The sequence below is a fragment of the Arachis ipaensis genome, chromosome B1 (assembly GCF_059453495.1).
Source record: "Arachis ipaensis isolate K30076 ecotype BB chromosome B1, ASM5945349v1, whole genome shotgun sequence".
NCBI classification, from domain to species: Eukaryota; Viridiplantae; Streptophyta; class Magnoliopsida; order Fabales; family Fabaceae; genus Arachis; species Arachis ipaensis.
Genome location: NC_142436.1, coordinates 24,934,638 through 24,951,629, shown reverse-complemented (window position 1 = coordinate 24,951,629; position 16,992 = coordinate 24,934,638). Strand labels below are relative to the sequence as shown.

At 30.2% G+C, this 16,992-nt stretch overlaps 1 protein-coding gene across 1 annotated transcript; it reads left to right on the top strand.

Annotated features, from left to right (window-relative positions):
- The first annotated feature begins 587 nt into the window (after positions 1 to 587).
- LOC107617293 (uncharacterized) lies at positions 588 to 4,121 on the top strand. Its single transcript, XM_088502417.1, has 3 exons — positions 588 to 870; positions 2,522 to 2,749; positions 3,410 to 4,121. The coding sequence occupies exons 2-3, from the start codon at positions 2,669 to 2,671 to the stop codon at positions 4,040 to 4,042; spliced, it is 714 nt and encodes a 237-aa protein (XP_088358543.1). The 5' UTR covers positions 588 to 870; positions 2,522 to 2,668; the 3' UTR covers positions 4,043 to 4,121.
- The last annotated feature ends 12,871 nt before the right edge of the window (positions 4,122 to 16,992 follow it).

The following is a 16,992-nucleotide window of genomic DNA, read 5'->3' as shown; positions in this document are numbered from 1 at the left end:
TTTATTTTTATATTATTAAAATTTAAAATTTAAGATCTTGAATTTAAAATTTAATATTTATGATTTAACTATCTTTAAATTTTATGTATAAAAATATTTTTATTAATTAAGTATTGATTAAAAATAATAAATTTTATTAGTCATATAACATTATTGATATGTTGATTTAGAAAATTATCTGCGATGGTATGGATCACCTAACGTTTGATATTATTAAATCATCTCTAGCAATTCAACCGATACTTGATATAGCGATAATATATAAATGTTTTCCTTTGTTTTATATTGGGAGGAAGTGAGCCAACTGTGATTTTAATTATAGAAAATTTTAGGTGCATGTGATTCACCATAGCAGGGGCAATGCTGTTATGTTGATGATTTGTCTTGAACAAAACAAGGCCTTGTGATCCTCAAAACAATAATATATATATATATATATATATGCAAATAATGCATGTACACATATTTATCTATTAATTAATTTGGCATGCCTCTGATCTGAACTAATCTAATCTAAACTTCCCTCATGCAATATAGCACCACACCTTATTGGTTTGTGTGTCTTTCAAAACAGAGAGAATCTTAATTTCCACAAACAGAGTGTAGTTCTGTTTCTGTTTAATTCCCCAACAAGAGATATACAATGTTAGAGCAGAGTGATTATTAAGAGAGTTCTTTGTAAGTGGAATAAAAGAAACAAAGGTTTCTGTTGCTGAAAGGAGGAGCTTCTTGATTCTTATATTGGCTTTTTCATTCCTTTTTGAGAGAGAGAGTGGGTGAGTAGTTACTATTACATTGCTTTGTTGTTTTCTTGCTCAAGGGAGAAAAAGTGTGGAGTTTCCTTCTTGGCTCACTCAATTATTTGATGAGGTTAGAAGCTATGGATTATTCATTCTTTGTTTCTTTCGACTTTAATTTATTGTTGAAATTTAGTGGATTCATATCTATTAAGAGCATAGTTCTAACAAGGCAATTATATTATTATTATTATTATTATTATTATTATTATTATTAAAACTAATGACGTGTTTGGTTTTTTGTTTTTATTTTTAGAATTTTTGTTTCTAAAAGTTTACGAAGGAAAAACTTCTAAAAGCATATTTTTATCTTTTTAACAAAACTACTAAAAGTAGAAAATACACACACCCTTTCTTTTGGTTTGAGTTTGGCTTTGTGTTCTTCATCGTTTTTTTCTTGACTTTCCGTTTTTTTTTAATCTTTTTATTTTGGTAGGGGAGGAAGTTGAATATGAAAAAGATTGACAATGTTTGGAATTTATGTCATGTATGATGTGATAATTTTATAATAATAAGATTGCAAAACAAATCAAATATGGTACCCCAAATAAAGTTTTTTGAGAGTCTTTTTCACATACATGTGGAATATGGTTGGGGATCATGTTTGGTAATTGCTTAGAACCTTTAATTTGCCGCTTAAAAGCATTGCATAAATCACTTTCATTCCTTTAAAGATGTGGAGTAAATAGAGAAAATTGTCTTGAAATAGTTTAACAAAGGAAACATTGATTATGGAGTAAATTACTAAAATTGTCTTTAATTTTTTAATATATTGACAAAAGTATTTCTGTTTTTTGTATTTAGCAAAGTGTTTATGCATTTAATTCATAATTTTGTAAGAATATTTGAATAACTATTTAAAAAATACATATAAAAATTGTATCAAAATTTTATTTCTAGAATTTTTTTATTTTTTTAAAGTATTTTTTGTCATTAACAAAAATAAATTGTAAAAAATAATTTATTTGGCATAAAATTACCAAATTATAAGGATAAAAAAGTCTTATTTTTTTATCATGCTTGTAAAAAATATATCAAAATACAATCTCTAAAATACATTTTGAGAATATATTTAATGTTATAAAATTAAAAAAATAAAAGATACTTTTATTAGCGTTTTCAAAAACTGAGAATAATTTTAGTGGCTTATTCTTAATTATAATATAGTAGCAGAGATACCATAAATGAGAGAAAACAATGTAGACTTTTTTTTTTTTTAAAGGTAAGGAAATAAAAAAGAAAAAAAAAAGAAAAAAGTATATGGATTTCTTATGGCCCTAACTCTAATGATATTGCTTCAAGCATGCTTTCTCTAAAACTGGGGTATGTGAAAAGAAGAGGAAAAAAATGTTGCCTTGATTATGCATTTAAAATATTTCAATAATTGTAAGGATAAGTTGAATAATGACATCATATGAGAGGTTATTATTATGGTAGGAAAATTCAACACATAAAGGTGTCGGAAGATATTTTTTCCACCTTTTTTTCCCCTCTCTTTAGTACAATTTCAATTGTGGATTTGTGGTCCAAATTTTTGGAGTGAGAGTCAGCCAAGGGAAACGAACGGACAAATTATGTTAAAAGGAAGTTGATGTCATGATTTTGTATTAAGTGATTTAAGGCCACTACACTATTCTTGTTCCATCATCCTTATTATTTTTTCTACATAAATACCTCTTTCAATTTGATAAGTTACATTATTTATGATTTATCATCTCATATAGGTAACTTTAATTTGCCAATGAAGGTTTGGAGAGGGGTACCATGAAGATGCACATGTGAACACAAATTTCCAACAAATCAAAAAGTAGTTAACTGAAAAATCAAAGCAGTTTCCCGTCGTTGAAGAAGCTTAAAATTGGTAAGAAATAATGGAGAAGGTTGTGAGGTCATGCGACAAGGAATACATGAAGATGGCCATGCTCAAACATGAACAAACTTTCAGAGAACAGGTACTTCTCTTTCTCTTATTTCAATCCGCATTGTAATAAATTATTTCTCCAAAAATTAAACAACTTGATTGAAGAACGAGAATATATAGTAGTAGTCTTGTATCTTAGGCAAAGAATTCTTTCGAATTTGAAGCATGACATTGGAGGAGTATCTGGATATCAATAACACTCCAATATGAATCTTAGAAAGTTGGGGGAAAAAATCTAATATTTTCCTTCATTATTATCTTTGTCTCATCCTCTCTTTCATTCTAAACGCAATTTTACTATTTTAGTTGTTTACATGTTTTATCTTTTTCTCAATTTCAAACATATTAAAATTGTGAACATAAAATATTCTCTAAATAAATGTATTTTTTGGTCTTTGACCATTTTTTAAAAAAAATTTGCAATTTAAAAATTCTTAATCAATCCCTAATCATTTAAGTAAATAGTCTGAGTAATTTTCACTAGTGATCTAAATTTTTCTGACACATCAGCTCATTAAGTTTAGGATTATTTAATTTCGTTATTTAGATGATTAAAGATTGACGGTTAGAAATTTTTAAATTATGAAGAGTATTTTGTCTTTCAAATAAATAATTGGGATGAGAAAAGACATTTACTCTAAAATGCTTTTACAAATTCCAAAGACTTAAAATTTATGTTTATTCTACACAGGTATATGAACTTCACCGTTTATATAGAATTCAAAAGATACTAATGAAGAACATTGAAGTAAGTGAAGGAGGATGGTACTTCCACAACACCATTAGTAATATAACTTCAAATGGCCATATACATCATCAAAAGGGTACAAGTCAAGGAAAGCCACAACTAATGTTTCCATTCAATCTTGATCAACAACAACAACAACAACCACCACCTGTGTTGGAGGAACACATTGCAGAATCAGAAGCTAATAATAATAATAATAATAATAATAATAATAATAATAATAATAATAATAATAATAATGGGATTTTAGATTTTATCGAAGAGAGTGAGATTGAGTTAACACTAGGGCCCTCAAGTTATTACAACAACAACAACCGCAAGGTAATCAAGAAAGTTATTGTGACACCAATAACTTCGGATTCAGGGCATAGCTTGTCTTCTTCTTCAACTGGGTCAAGTGATGTCAACAACAAGACAAGGTTCCATAATAATAATGGAGTTGTTATTAGGCAAAATTTTGATGCTGTTGATGAAGAGCGTTTGAGACAAGAGAGTTTGAAGAAACAAGCACCTTGGCTTTTTCATCAAGTATTGAATCTCAATCTGAATATGACTCGGGAAAAGAAACATAAATAAAAATCTAATATGTCGCTGTGTGTGATGATGTATATAATGTGAGGTATTTTTAATTTAAATTATTACTTTATGTGATTAATTTTTTTTTTTTCAAAGGGTTTTGATGCGACTACTAACTCTGTAGATGATGTTCTTGTGTGGAATGTTCTCCGGGCAAGTTATAAAAAAGGACCTAAAGTTTGAGGTCAAAATCAAAATCGTCGCCGACCTTTTTTTGTTATTAAAATCATCCTCTGTAAGGCCCACATCGATTGGAGAGAGGAACGAAGCATGCCTTATAAGGGTGTGGATACCTTTCCTTAACATGACGCATTTTGACGAGTGAGTGTGGGGGGCTTCGGCTATCATCCCTATCGTCAAAGGCAAAACCGTGAGGCCTTGTGTGCCAAAGCGAACAATATCGTGCTAGCGGGTGGTTTGGGCTGTTACATCCTCAACGTTAAAAAAGTTATAAAATCGTTCTTTTTTATTTATTTTACCAAATTACCCTGCCGCTGCCCCTGCGTCCAACCCGCAGCCACCGGCCGTCGCAAGCTTGCATGGAGGCACCGCCGCTGCCGTCCAACTCCCGATCCTCCGTTGTTTGCTGTTCGAGTTCTCCCTGCCTCTTCTCGAAGCCGCCACTTGCCCCTGCAAGCCCTCGCTGCTTTGTCCTCCGTCTCGATTCCAAGGGAAGACCGCCACCAGGAGTGAGGTCCCGTCGCCATCGCTGGAATAAGGAATTAGGGCAGAAGATTAAGGAAAAGAAGGTTTTGGAATTGGCAGCTAGTTCTACTGTTGTTGCAGCTGCTGTTGTGTCTTCTATGTTCTCTGGTGCCGGTCGCTGCTGCCACTCCGTCAACCTAGGGCGTCGCGAGCATCTACTCCCCCTTCACGGAGGTGCCGTCCTTGGCGCCGCTACCTGCTGTCAGATCTGCTGCTTCGTCCTCGACCGGATTTGTTCCCTGCCACGGACGATCACCGGCATCCAAAGGTTGCGTTCCGGCATACAGGTAAGCTGGTCCCTGAATCAGGAAATCTGATTGCATAATTGAAATTCGGGTTGCTTGTGTGTTCAAATTGGTTGAACTTGTTCCTGAAAGAAGATATCACTGATGCGGTTTTGTTTGGATGTGGAATTAAAAATCTGGATCTAAAATTGTTGATACATTCTGCAAATTTGTTGTGGAATTGTTTGTTGAATCTGAGTTTGCATCGAGTTCTTCTTCTTCTGCATCCATGATTTTTGAAGTTTGGCATGAATTTTGTTGTTGTTGCTGAAATTATGGCACCGCATATTTGTAACTATAACTTAACAATGAAGATTGCTGAATTGTTGCTTGAACTGCCATTTCTATTGATTTTGCTTGTTCCTGCTGTGATTGGACTAGGAAACAAAAATCTGATTCTTCTTCTGCATCTTCTTCATCTTCTTCTTCTGTGTGAACTAAAATTTCTATTTGTATTGCATAATCTGAATTTGTTGTGAGATTTTCTGCTTGGATGGGGAGAGAAAAAAGGGAAGAGATAAGGGAGTGGGGGTGCAGGTGGAGGGGGGCGGGAGATAAAATGGCGGTGGCGGTGAGGGGTCCATGAGAGCAGAAATGGTAGAAAGAAGGAGATGGGGAGGGAAGACAATGAAGAGACATTGGGGTGAGGTTTTATTTTTATTTTTTAATATTATTTTTATTAATTGATAAGGGTAATTTAGTAAAATAAAATAAAAAGGACAATTTTATAATGTTTTGTAACGTTGAGGATGATTTTAATAACAAAAAAAAGTCAGGAATGATTTTAATTTTGACCTCAAACCTTAGAAACGAAAAAAATACTTATCCCTTATCAAAAATTATACCATAGGTTATTAAAATTTAAATTAGATAAAAGATTAAAGTTCATTATAGTGTGACATGTAATAAGAGATCATTTACTTTTTAATATTGAAAAGGTTGGATAGAATTCATTCTTTTTTATTACTTTTTTAACCCTGGCGCCTGAAACCATTCTATGCATATGAGTGATAGGACTGAGATATTTTGTTTGATCCAATTGTCACACACATTCCTTACCACTAATAAAGTCTTGAAATGAAACTCAGCTCTTCCTTTCATGGATTATGATGGTGGACATCCATATATGCAAGTGTTGAAAGTTAAAGTGAAAAAAAAATAGTATAATCGTTATCTTTATCCTTTCTTTAAGGTGATTGTAATGATATCTAAAAATGTTTGTTTAACTTAATAAAAAATATTAAAAATTAATATTAAATTTAAAAAATATAAAAATAAGTAATTATTTAATATTTAAAATTTATTATAAAAAATAAATTAAATAAAAATTAAATACTAAATTATAAGTACTATAAAATTTATCTTTCTTTAATTATAAATTTATAATCAATTTTTTAAGTAACAAGATATATATCTTTACTCTTTTTAAATAAATTATTTTTTCAAGAAATCAATTTTACATAATATGAAGAAAGAAAACTCTCTGACCAACTTAAATTCGTCAAGTAAGTAATTCATTCATTCATTTAAATAAGTGTCGAGAGTTTAAATTTGTCTTAACTTGTGCATACAATAATTCATTAATTAATGACAAATCTTTAAATGATAATAAATTTAAAAAATATCGTTGATTAATAAGATGAACTTTAACACAGATCCTATAAAAAAATTAATTAAATAAGAATTTAGTTATCTTGTCTCCTTAGAACATATGTTAAAATTATAAATTTAGAAAATTTTTATTGAAAATGGAAAAATTTAAATTTTCAATGTATTTATTTTATATTTATTAAAAAAAATATATTTAAAATATTCCATTAATAATAGTTTTAACATATTCCCTTAGGGCACATGTTAACTAAACCCATTAAATAATCAATTTCAATCACAACTATGTATTTCTAGAGTTAAATCTCAAAGTGGTATCTGAATTTGCAATCGAGCCTCTAACTCATCCCTGAACTTAAAATTACCCCAAATTTATCCTTGAATTTAACAACGGTTGTCCTTGAGGTATATTCCATCGAATATTCGCAAAATGAGTAACGATGTATCCTGGAAGATGCCACGATGGATAACAACGACTATATTTCGTGGTACATACAAATTTTTAACTCGATTTGGTCCCTATTATAGTATTATTAGGGTAAAAATCCTACACCAAATTATCTTCACCCAGATTTTCTTTCTCATTCTCTTCTTCTTCCTTAACTCCATTCACTACTTTCACTCCTCCAAATCCAATCATCAGTAACAACATCATCAGAAAAGATCAAAGATTGTTGTTTTAGGATTATAGCAATTACAAAATATAAAAAAAAATCAGCAATAATCAGAAAAGATCAATCAATCTAATCAACAAGCATCATCAACCTAAATAGCAATAATAAAAAAATAACAACAATAAGAAAAAAATCAACATCAATTACAGAATAAAAAACAACAAAAAATTAACCGTTGCAGCTACATTAAAACAGGATCAGCAGCAACCATTACTCAAAACATTAGACAATAATAATTAAATACCTAACAAAATTTAAAACTCATCTTGACCACCGCACGCAGAGGGAGAGAACCGGGCCAAAGAAGAGAAAAAAAAGGCAGAAGGTGACAGAAAAGAGAAAAGAGAAGAGTGTAGACGAAAAACAGTGATGACAACAAGTAGAGGGGGAACCAACAGCAAACAGTAATGGTGAGAAACGAGACGACGCGGTGACATAAAGAGGCTGGTGAGCGCCGCGACAACAAGATGAAAGTCGGCGAAAGACAACAACAGAGAAGGTTGAGGCTTTGAGTATTGCCTTTACTGTGTTCGAATACTGTGAATGTGAGAGATTAGGTTACGCTAGAGATCAGAGGAGACGAGAGGTGTGACGTTGAAACGGTGACCGACAAAAAGTAAAGACAAAGAGGTTAAAAAAAACTCTGCCGTGTTGTGACCGTGACTTGTGAGTATGAGAGAGTAAGAGTTGAGGGGGTCTGAATATATATATATATATATATAATGACGTCGTTTTGGAGTGAAGATTTGTTAGTGTGATAGAAATCAGTCCAGCTTAACTTTTTGATGATGAAAAATATCTTAAAGATTATTATAAATTTTAAAATACAATTTTAAAAATAAATTTGAATAACTATTAAATTTAAGCACCATAAAAATTTTGATATTCCAATGTAGTTAATTTTTTTTATATCTTGGAGCAACGTACATTCATACTTTCATAGTACTTAACTACTCTACCACCAAACCAAATAATTAATTAATCACATTCCAAGAGTTCAAAACCTTAATTAGTGAGGACGGGGATCCTAGCTAACCAAGATAAATAATATCTTAAATCAATGCAGATGGAAGAAATTAATTGAATTCTTTTTGTGTTTATTTTTTCTCCTCATTCATATTTAGTATTTTCCCACACATGATTCATTCAGTGATTCGCATACTTACTAGCCAACAAGTAGTGATCTAGTACCTGTCTGCCACCAGATGGACAATAGATTCTCTTCCAAAACACTTTAAATAAAACATCTTTGAACATGCGTAAGAGTTAGGTATGTCTCCAAATATGTTCAGAATATTAATTTCTACTTACATTTAATGCCTCATTGGCATTTCCATTAGAATATAAAAACATAATCTTTCTTCTTTCCCCCATTATTTGATGTTAACAAGGCTCATAGACATGGACAGGGATTATATTGTAGTTAATAGATGATGAAGAGAAGAGTTGAAAGAGAATGAATTGTTTTTTTTTTTACGATATTTTCTAATTCAGGTTAAGAATGTCGCGAATCGGAATTTTATTTAAAAGTTTGCTGTTGATTATTGAATTGTTGCATATACAAGATGAGATTCAAATTTTCGACATTTGTTTAAGCAGACTAATGAACTAACCACTAAAATTAACTCAATTTGGTTGAATGAAATAAATTGAAATGATTGTTATATTATGTAGAACATGAATAATACAGAATAATATAACTAATTTTGCTATAACTAATTTACCAAACTAATAACGACCCTAGCCTTACACTTATATTGTCGCAATACAAAATTAAAATTGTGTGAGAGTAAACATAGAGTTCATTAAGCTAATGAGTTATAACTCAAATGACATAGTCTTTTTATTTTCACCTAGAGGTTTTGGCTTCGACTCTCACTCTTAATTTAAAAAAAAAAAAAGCATAGAGCTCCTTAAGCTGATTCTGGATCTACATTATTTTAGAATCAGTTGTAGCTAGACCATGATACTTGTTTACTGTGCTTGACTTGCTTACTAAAGATTATTTTCTACTTGACCAGAAGACTAGGTTTGTTCTAAGATAGTGAAGGATTACGATGTGTTCATAACACGCAGCGGAAGAAAAGAGGTAATCCTAAAGATTTATTTTGTGTTTAAACTTTATTCCAATAATATACAATATATAGATCAGATCTAAATACCTGAGTACACTAGTAAAAATCTTTTTCTCCTTCGATGGTACGAAGGCGCTATGCATATCCACACCGAGACCAACCTTTGCTATCAGCTCCTTAACCAATGGACATCTGATCTAAATTGAGAAACCTCTTGCAACTCTTTGCACACCATAAAATTCTTCTACAAGAATTAGACTCACATACATTTATGTGTGTAGAGGTAAAGGAATAATTCTCTTTGTCTTTCTCATGTTTTCCTTTATTCTTGGCATACATATATATAGTATGAGATTTGTTTCTGATTTTAAATTTGAATCTCAATTCAAATTTAAATCATATCTTGTTATTTTAAAGTTGAATCTTTCAAATTTATGAATCATATCATAACTCAATTTGAAACAGAATCAGTTAGGATTTCATCCAAATTTAGAATTCAAGTTTAGAAATAGAATAACTAATTATTCTCAAATCTCATATAATATTCTCAATTATCATACTATTATTATATTCTTGGTGCTAGCAAAAATATAATAATATTTCATTTAAATTAATATAATTATTTATTTGATCAAATCAAATTAATAATTAAATAATTCTACAACAAAGATTAGAACACTCGTTAGTGTGTGACCCCATAGGTTCAATACTAAGCGGGTAGTAAATTAGTCATACTAAATTTACTAATCAAGGTTGGCGTCTAGCAACACTCCTCAACGACCCGATAGTATGAAGTAATATATTTTTACTAAGAACCTTAGAAGAACAAAGTATAATTCCTTCCATCTTTCCAGCTCTTGGTTAACCCTTAGAGTATGGTTTAATTGTCAAACTCTAACTAGTTACCATTATTATAATGAACTGTGAATGACCTAAGAAACTCATTCCTTCATTCATTCAATCCCCTTGGCCAAGGTTTTATTCATCTCAGTCATTATAATCATAGATCTCAAACTCTTTACCAAGAGTTGACGGATTCCTTATTGACTAATCATTAATTCTACAAGTATTTAAATCATACCCAATATCCATTCAACTAGCACCCTAGGGTATTAGGTATCCGGAATCAAAGTATAATAAATACATTGTTAATTACTATGACAGTCGCAGGTCAAAGGAAACTCTATTACTATGTTCATCTTGAGAATATCCTATTGACAAATGTACGGTAATTATAACCATTAGGAATTCTCAAAGTGAGTCAGTTCAATGGTCATATCTCTATATGCACCATCTATATATATAATTTAATAAATGAGATCTATTAATCTTCATCCAATGAAGACTATTATATATATATTGATCTTTTCGGATTATTAATATCCTTCTTAATAATCCTATGACCAAGAACAATTTAGATTAAATTATAAAAGATTTATCCCTCAATATTATGATCACTATCACAATGATAAATCTCTAAATTTAATCAAGGACCTTATTATATTAATATTTTAATATAATAACAATAACGAATTATTTGACACGTGATTGATTGGATTGTGGTCATACTACTTATTCCCAACAATCTCCCACTTGCACGAGAGCCAATCATGATGGATTGGATCTTGGGCATACTATTATCACAATAATCTCCCACTTGCACTAGAGCCAATCAATCATGTGTATAATTTTTCAATGCAGATCTGTGTTTATCAAAACTCTTTTGACCTTAAACACCTTTGCTCTTGAGCATGTTTGCTTGACCTTTTGTAAAATATATCTAGTGCATAATAAATATCACGTTTTCTCAAAACATGAAATCTCCCACTACAATAGTGCATAATTGTATTTTAAGGACAATCCTTATTGAACATAATTATAAAAAATCTAAGTAACCATTAGATCTATCTTTATAGAATTGTATCATTATACAAATAGGCTACTTTTTCGAAAAGTTAGTTTGACGATCAAACTTTTTATACTTTCAAGAGAAAGTATATTCTCTATTGAGTGGTATACAATTCTAATAAAAGTAATTGTACTTCCACTCTTTCTTTAAGATGGAATCCCTTTTCTAAAAAAGAGTTTAACCTCTTATCACAGACACTTTGTCATAAGAAGAGTGATAAAAATAATCTCATTATTTATTTAGAGTAACCAATAAATCTCATTTATTGGACCTAGTGTCAATTCTATTGTTGTGCAATCTCTTAACATATATAAGACATCTCCAAACTCTAATGTTCTTGAGTTTCAGCTTATGCCTTTTCCATATCTCATATGGATAAAAAATTGATTTGGTAAAAAATTTGTTAATTTAGCAATATTTCTAAAACGTAGTATAAATATTTAACAAATAGTGATATGACTAAATCAAATTTCATGTTTCTTAAACATGATGGAGTACATAGAGTACTAGTATTTATGCATGAAGAGAATCCCATTCTCTATTCAATAGAATATCAATTAGATATTAGAGATTTTACTTTAAACTCTTATAATAAAAATACTCAATATTTTTATTATTGGTCAAACCAACCCTTAAGAGCAGTTTAGATTCGCATCCTCAATACTCCTATTGAGTTTTCAAAAAGGCCACAAACTTTAATCATATTAAAGCCAATTATAAATTGTTTGCAATAAAATAAATCTCTCAAAATGCTTGCAAGAACAATTCTCACTAAAGCCATTTGCCTAATGGCATTCCAACTTCTAAAGTTGTTTAATTCAAAATATATTGTCCAATACTCCCACTAGTTTAAATAAAATCTTTGATAGTCATACTATCTTACTTTGGACACCATACATCTTCTCAAGATGTTCAGTAATAAATAGTGGGTATATGCTTTTAAAATTAGAATTCATGGTTGTCAAAACAACCTATATTATAGTAAAATAATATTTTAGATACTTCACAAGTACTGACTATTCCATCACTAATTTTATTGGACAATATTATTTCAATAGAATTATCATGTCCATGATAACCCTTTCATACATAAGAACAATTCTCAATGTATAGCCAATTTATTACTTTCAAGTATGCCATACGAAAGATGAACACATTTAAAAATTTAAAATATGAAAGTAAATAAGAAATCTATATTTCTAACAAAATTATTTAGAATCGTGAATGAGTACCTTGGTTGTCAAGTTGTTACTCATACTTATTTCAAATAAATATGATTAAATTGTATCACATACAATTATAATCCTAAATAATTATCTAGTTGTCAGACAATTATTTAACTGAATTATATTTTATACCCCTAGGTTGTCTAGGTTCAAGTATAAAATTAATTCTCCTTATATATCATCATATGCATAAATAAATTCTATCTTTGAGTACAAGTCTCCTGGTTGTCAGGTTGTTCCTTGTAAACAAGAGATAAATTTATTTTTGACAATATCCTAACTTTTAGGACTTATCTCTATTGTTAGACAATTTCTACCAGTATTCTTGGATTAAATTTTATACTCCCAGGTTGTCTAGGAAAAAATATAAAATTTAATCCTTAATACATCAAATGTATACACTGATTATTATCTTGAAATAAAACTCCTGGTTGTCAGGCCGCTCTTTATAATCAAGAACATTAGAAAACTAATTTCTAAAATTATAGTATTCAAAACACATCAATCAAATCAAAATTTGATTTTTCATGTACTAACATTTAGCCTTAAAAACTTATCAAATCAAATTTGACCTTTATATACACACTTATATATATAAGAAACAAACAAAAAATATTTTGCATCTTATTCCTTTTATTGTGATTAAAATTACAATAAAATTTAATAAATAAATTGAACCAAACAAAATATTTGATTATATATATAACTATTATATTTAAAGAATGGTAATTTAATCACAATTAAATAATTAAAATAAATTAACTATTAATTTATTAGAAAACCATTTCAATGGAAATAAATACATCACATGTTTAAAAATAATTTGAATTAATCCTATTAATTCACAAACTTTAAGAAAATAGGAATAAAAATTTAAACACAAAAAAGCCAAAGCTCTGATACCACTGAAGGATTACGATGTGTTCATAACACGCAGCGGAAGAAAAGAGCTTATCCTAAAGATCTATTTTTGTGTTTAGACTTTATTCCAATAATATACAATATATAGATCAGATCTAAATACCTGAGTACACTAGTAAAAATCTTTTTCTCCTTCGATGGTACGAAGGCGCTATGCGTATCCACACCGAGACCAACCTTTGCTATCAACTCATTGACCAATGGACGTCTGATCTAAATTGAGAAACCTCTTGCAACTCTTTGTACACCATAAAATTCTTCTCCAAGAATTAAACTCACATACATTTATGTGCGTAGAGGTAAAGGAATAACAACCTTTGTTATTCTCTTTGTCTTTCTCATGTTTTCTTCTATTCTTGGCATACATATATATAGTATGAGATTTGTTTCTGATTTTAAATTTGAATCTCAATTCAAATTTAAATCATATCTTGTTATTTTAAAGTTGAATCTTTCAAATTTATGAATCATATCATAACTCAATTTGAAACAGAATCAGTTAGGATTTCATCCAAATTTAGAATTCAAGTTTAGAAATAGAATAACTAATTATTCTCAAATCTCATATAATATTCTCAATTATCATACTATTATTATATTCTTGGTGCTAGTGAAAAATATAATAATATTCTATTTAAATTAATATAATTATTTATTTGATCAAATCAAATTAATAATTAAATAATTCTACAGCAAAGATTAGAACACTCGTTAGTGTGTGACCCCATAGGTTCAATACTAAGCGGGTAGTAAATTAGTCATACTAAATTTACTAATCAAGGTTGGCGTCTAGCAACACTCCTCAACGACCCGATAGTATGAAGTAATATATTTTTACTAAGAACCTTAGAAGAACAAAGTATAATTCCTTCCATCTTTCCATCTCTTGGTTAACCCTTAGAGTATGGTTTAATTGTCAAACTCTAACTAGTTACCATTATTATAATGAACTGTGAATGACCTAAGAAACTCATTCCTTCATTCATTCAATCCCCTTGACCAAGGTTTTATTCATCTCAGTCATTATAATCATAGAGCTCAAACTCTTTACCAAGAGTTGACGGATTCCTTATTGACTAATCATTAATTCTACAAGTATTTAAATCATACCCAATATCCATTCAACTAGCACCCTAGGGTATTAGGTGTCCGGAATCAAAGTATAATAAATACATTGTTAATTACTATGACAGTCGCAGTTTCAAAGGAAACTCTATTACTATGTTCATCTTGAGAATATCCTATTGACAAATGTACGGTAATTATAACCATTAGGAATTCTCAAAGTGAGTCAGTTCAATGGTCATATCTCTATATGCACCATCTATATATATAATTTAATAAATGAGATCTATTAATCTTCATCCAATGAAGATCATTATATATATATTGATCTTTCCGGATTATTAATGTCCTTCTTAATAATCCTATGACCAAGAACAATTTAGATTAAATTATAAAAGATTTATCCCTCAATATTATGATCACTATCACAATGATAAATCTCTAAATTTAATCAGGGACCTTATTATATTAACATTTTAATATAATAACAATAATGAATTATTTAACACGTGATTGATTGGATTGTGGTCATACTACTTATTCCCAACAGATAGACATAAAAATCACATGCAAGTTGAGCTTTTATAATATAAATCAAACCAAAAAAAAGTCTAGGAGAACTAACTTCATATGCAGTCAAGTAATCAATTTTTTAAAAAAAAATCTTAATTTTAAAATTTCAAAAACTAGTTTTATGTTCTTTCACCTCTCTTTTCCTTTTCTTTCACCTCTTTTCTCCTCTCCCTCCGCGTCTCTTTTTCTTCTATCTCCTTCGTGTCTCTCCCTTCGCACCGTCTCTCCTTCCATGTTTCTTTTTCTTTTGGATCACCTTTAAAAATTCATGTACAATGATTTTTAGATGTTTCTTTTTATTATATTGTAGATATTTTTTTGTCATGTTTTGAATCTCTATTTTACAATAATTTTAGATGTTTCTTTTGTTATTTTTTGAATGTTTCTTTTCTTTTAGTTTTAGATGTTTCTTTTATTCTTTAAATCAAGAAACTGTTAGATTTTTTGGGCTCCCTTCCTATGTGGAGAAAAAGTCCAAATGCTAGTATCCAAATCCATGAATAGTTGAAGTGACTGAGGTGAGTTAGGGTTGTGAAAAGAGAGGTCATTTTTTGAAAGGAGAACACCAAACACTAGAGAGAAAGGAAGAGAGAAATTTATTTTCGCACCTACACAAAACTGTCTCTGTAAATTAGTCACTGCAGATTTGTTAACCGTTGGATCAAGCTCAAATTCGGACAGTGTGTTCTACACATCTGGATCTTTGATTTCACCGTTCGGATCTTCGATTCGATGTCTGTAGCTAGAGATATTGGCTACACACAGTAGTTCTATTTTTGTGGTATTTTCATCTTCTTGTTCTTGTTTTGAAAGCTTTAAAGCTTGGGTTGTTTGGCTTGTTGTATGCACGTTTTGTGCAGTAATTTGTGACTCTCTTGTACCTTATTTTTTATCATAGTGAAGCTATATCCTGGTCTTGGTGACTCATGGTTTTTACTTCTCTCATTAAGGAGGTTTTCTACGTTAAAAATCTTGGTGTGTTAGCTTGTTTCTAATTTTTTGTTTATGTGATTTTTTCGCTGCTATTGGGTATTATTATGCTGGTGTTAACACTTATTGTGAGTGGATATTGTTGCTCCTCTAATTCTTGCAAGTAGGGAATTGTGTGTTTTATTCCTATCAATTGGCATCAGAGCTCAGTTTTGGGTATTTGGTTATAACTTGCTTGAAAGATGGAGGCAAATAATTCTACTAGAATGATAAGTTTGAATGGCACTAATTATCATCTATGGAAGGGAAAAAATGAAAGATTTGTTATTTGTTAAAAATCTACATTTACCCATATTTTCTGCACAAAAACCAGAATCTAAAACAGATGAAGAATGGGAGTTTGAACACCAACAAGTTTGTGGTTTTATTAGCAATGGGTGGATGATAATGTTTACAATCACATTGCTAATGAAACTCATTGCTAGGGCTTTATGGAATCAAATTGAATCCTTGTATGCTTCCAAGTCTGGCAATAATAAATTGTACTTGTTAAATATGTTGATGAATTTGAGATACAAGGAGGGGTCACAAGTATTAGATTACTTGAATGCATTTCAAGGAGTTCTGGATCAGTTGTCAAGCATGGGAATCAAGTTTGAAGATGAGGTTCAAGGATTGTAGTTGCTAAATACTCTACCAGATTCTTGGGAGACATTTCGTACCTCTCGTACTAATTCTACTCCGAATGGTAAAGTGAGCATGCAACTTGTTAAAGGTGGCATTTTAAATGAAGAGATGAGAAGAAAGACGTAGAATTCTTCGTCACACTCTGAAATGTTAGTCACTGAAACCAGGGGGAGAAATCAGAATAGAGTTCAAAAGGGTAGAGGTAAAAGCAGGAGCAAATCCAAGGGAAGATACAAGAATGTTGAGTGTCATTACTGTCGTAAAATGGGTCACGTTAAAAAATATTGCTATCT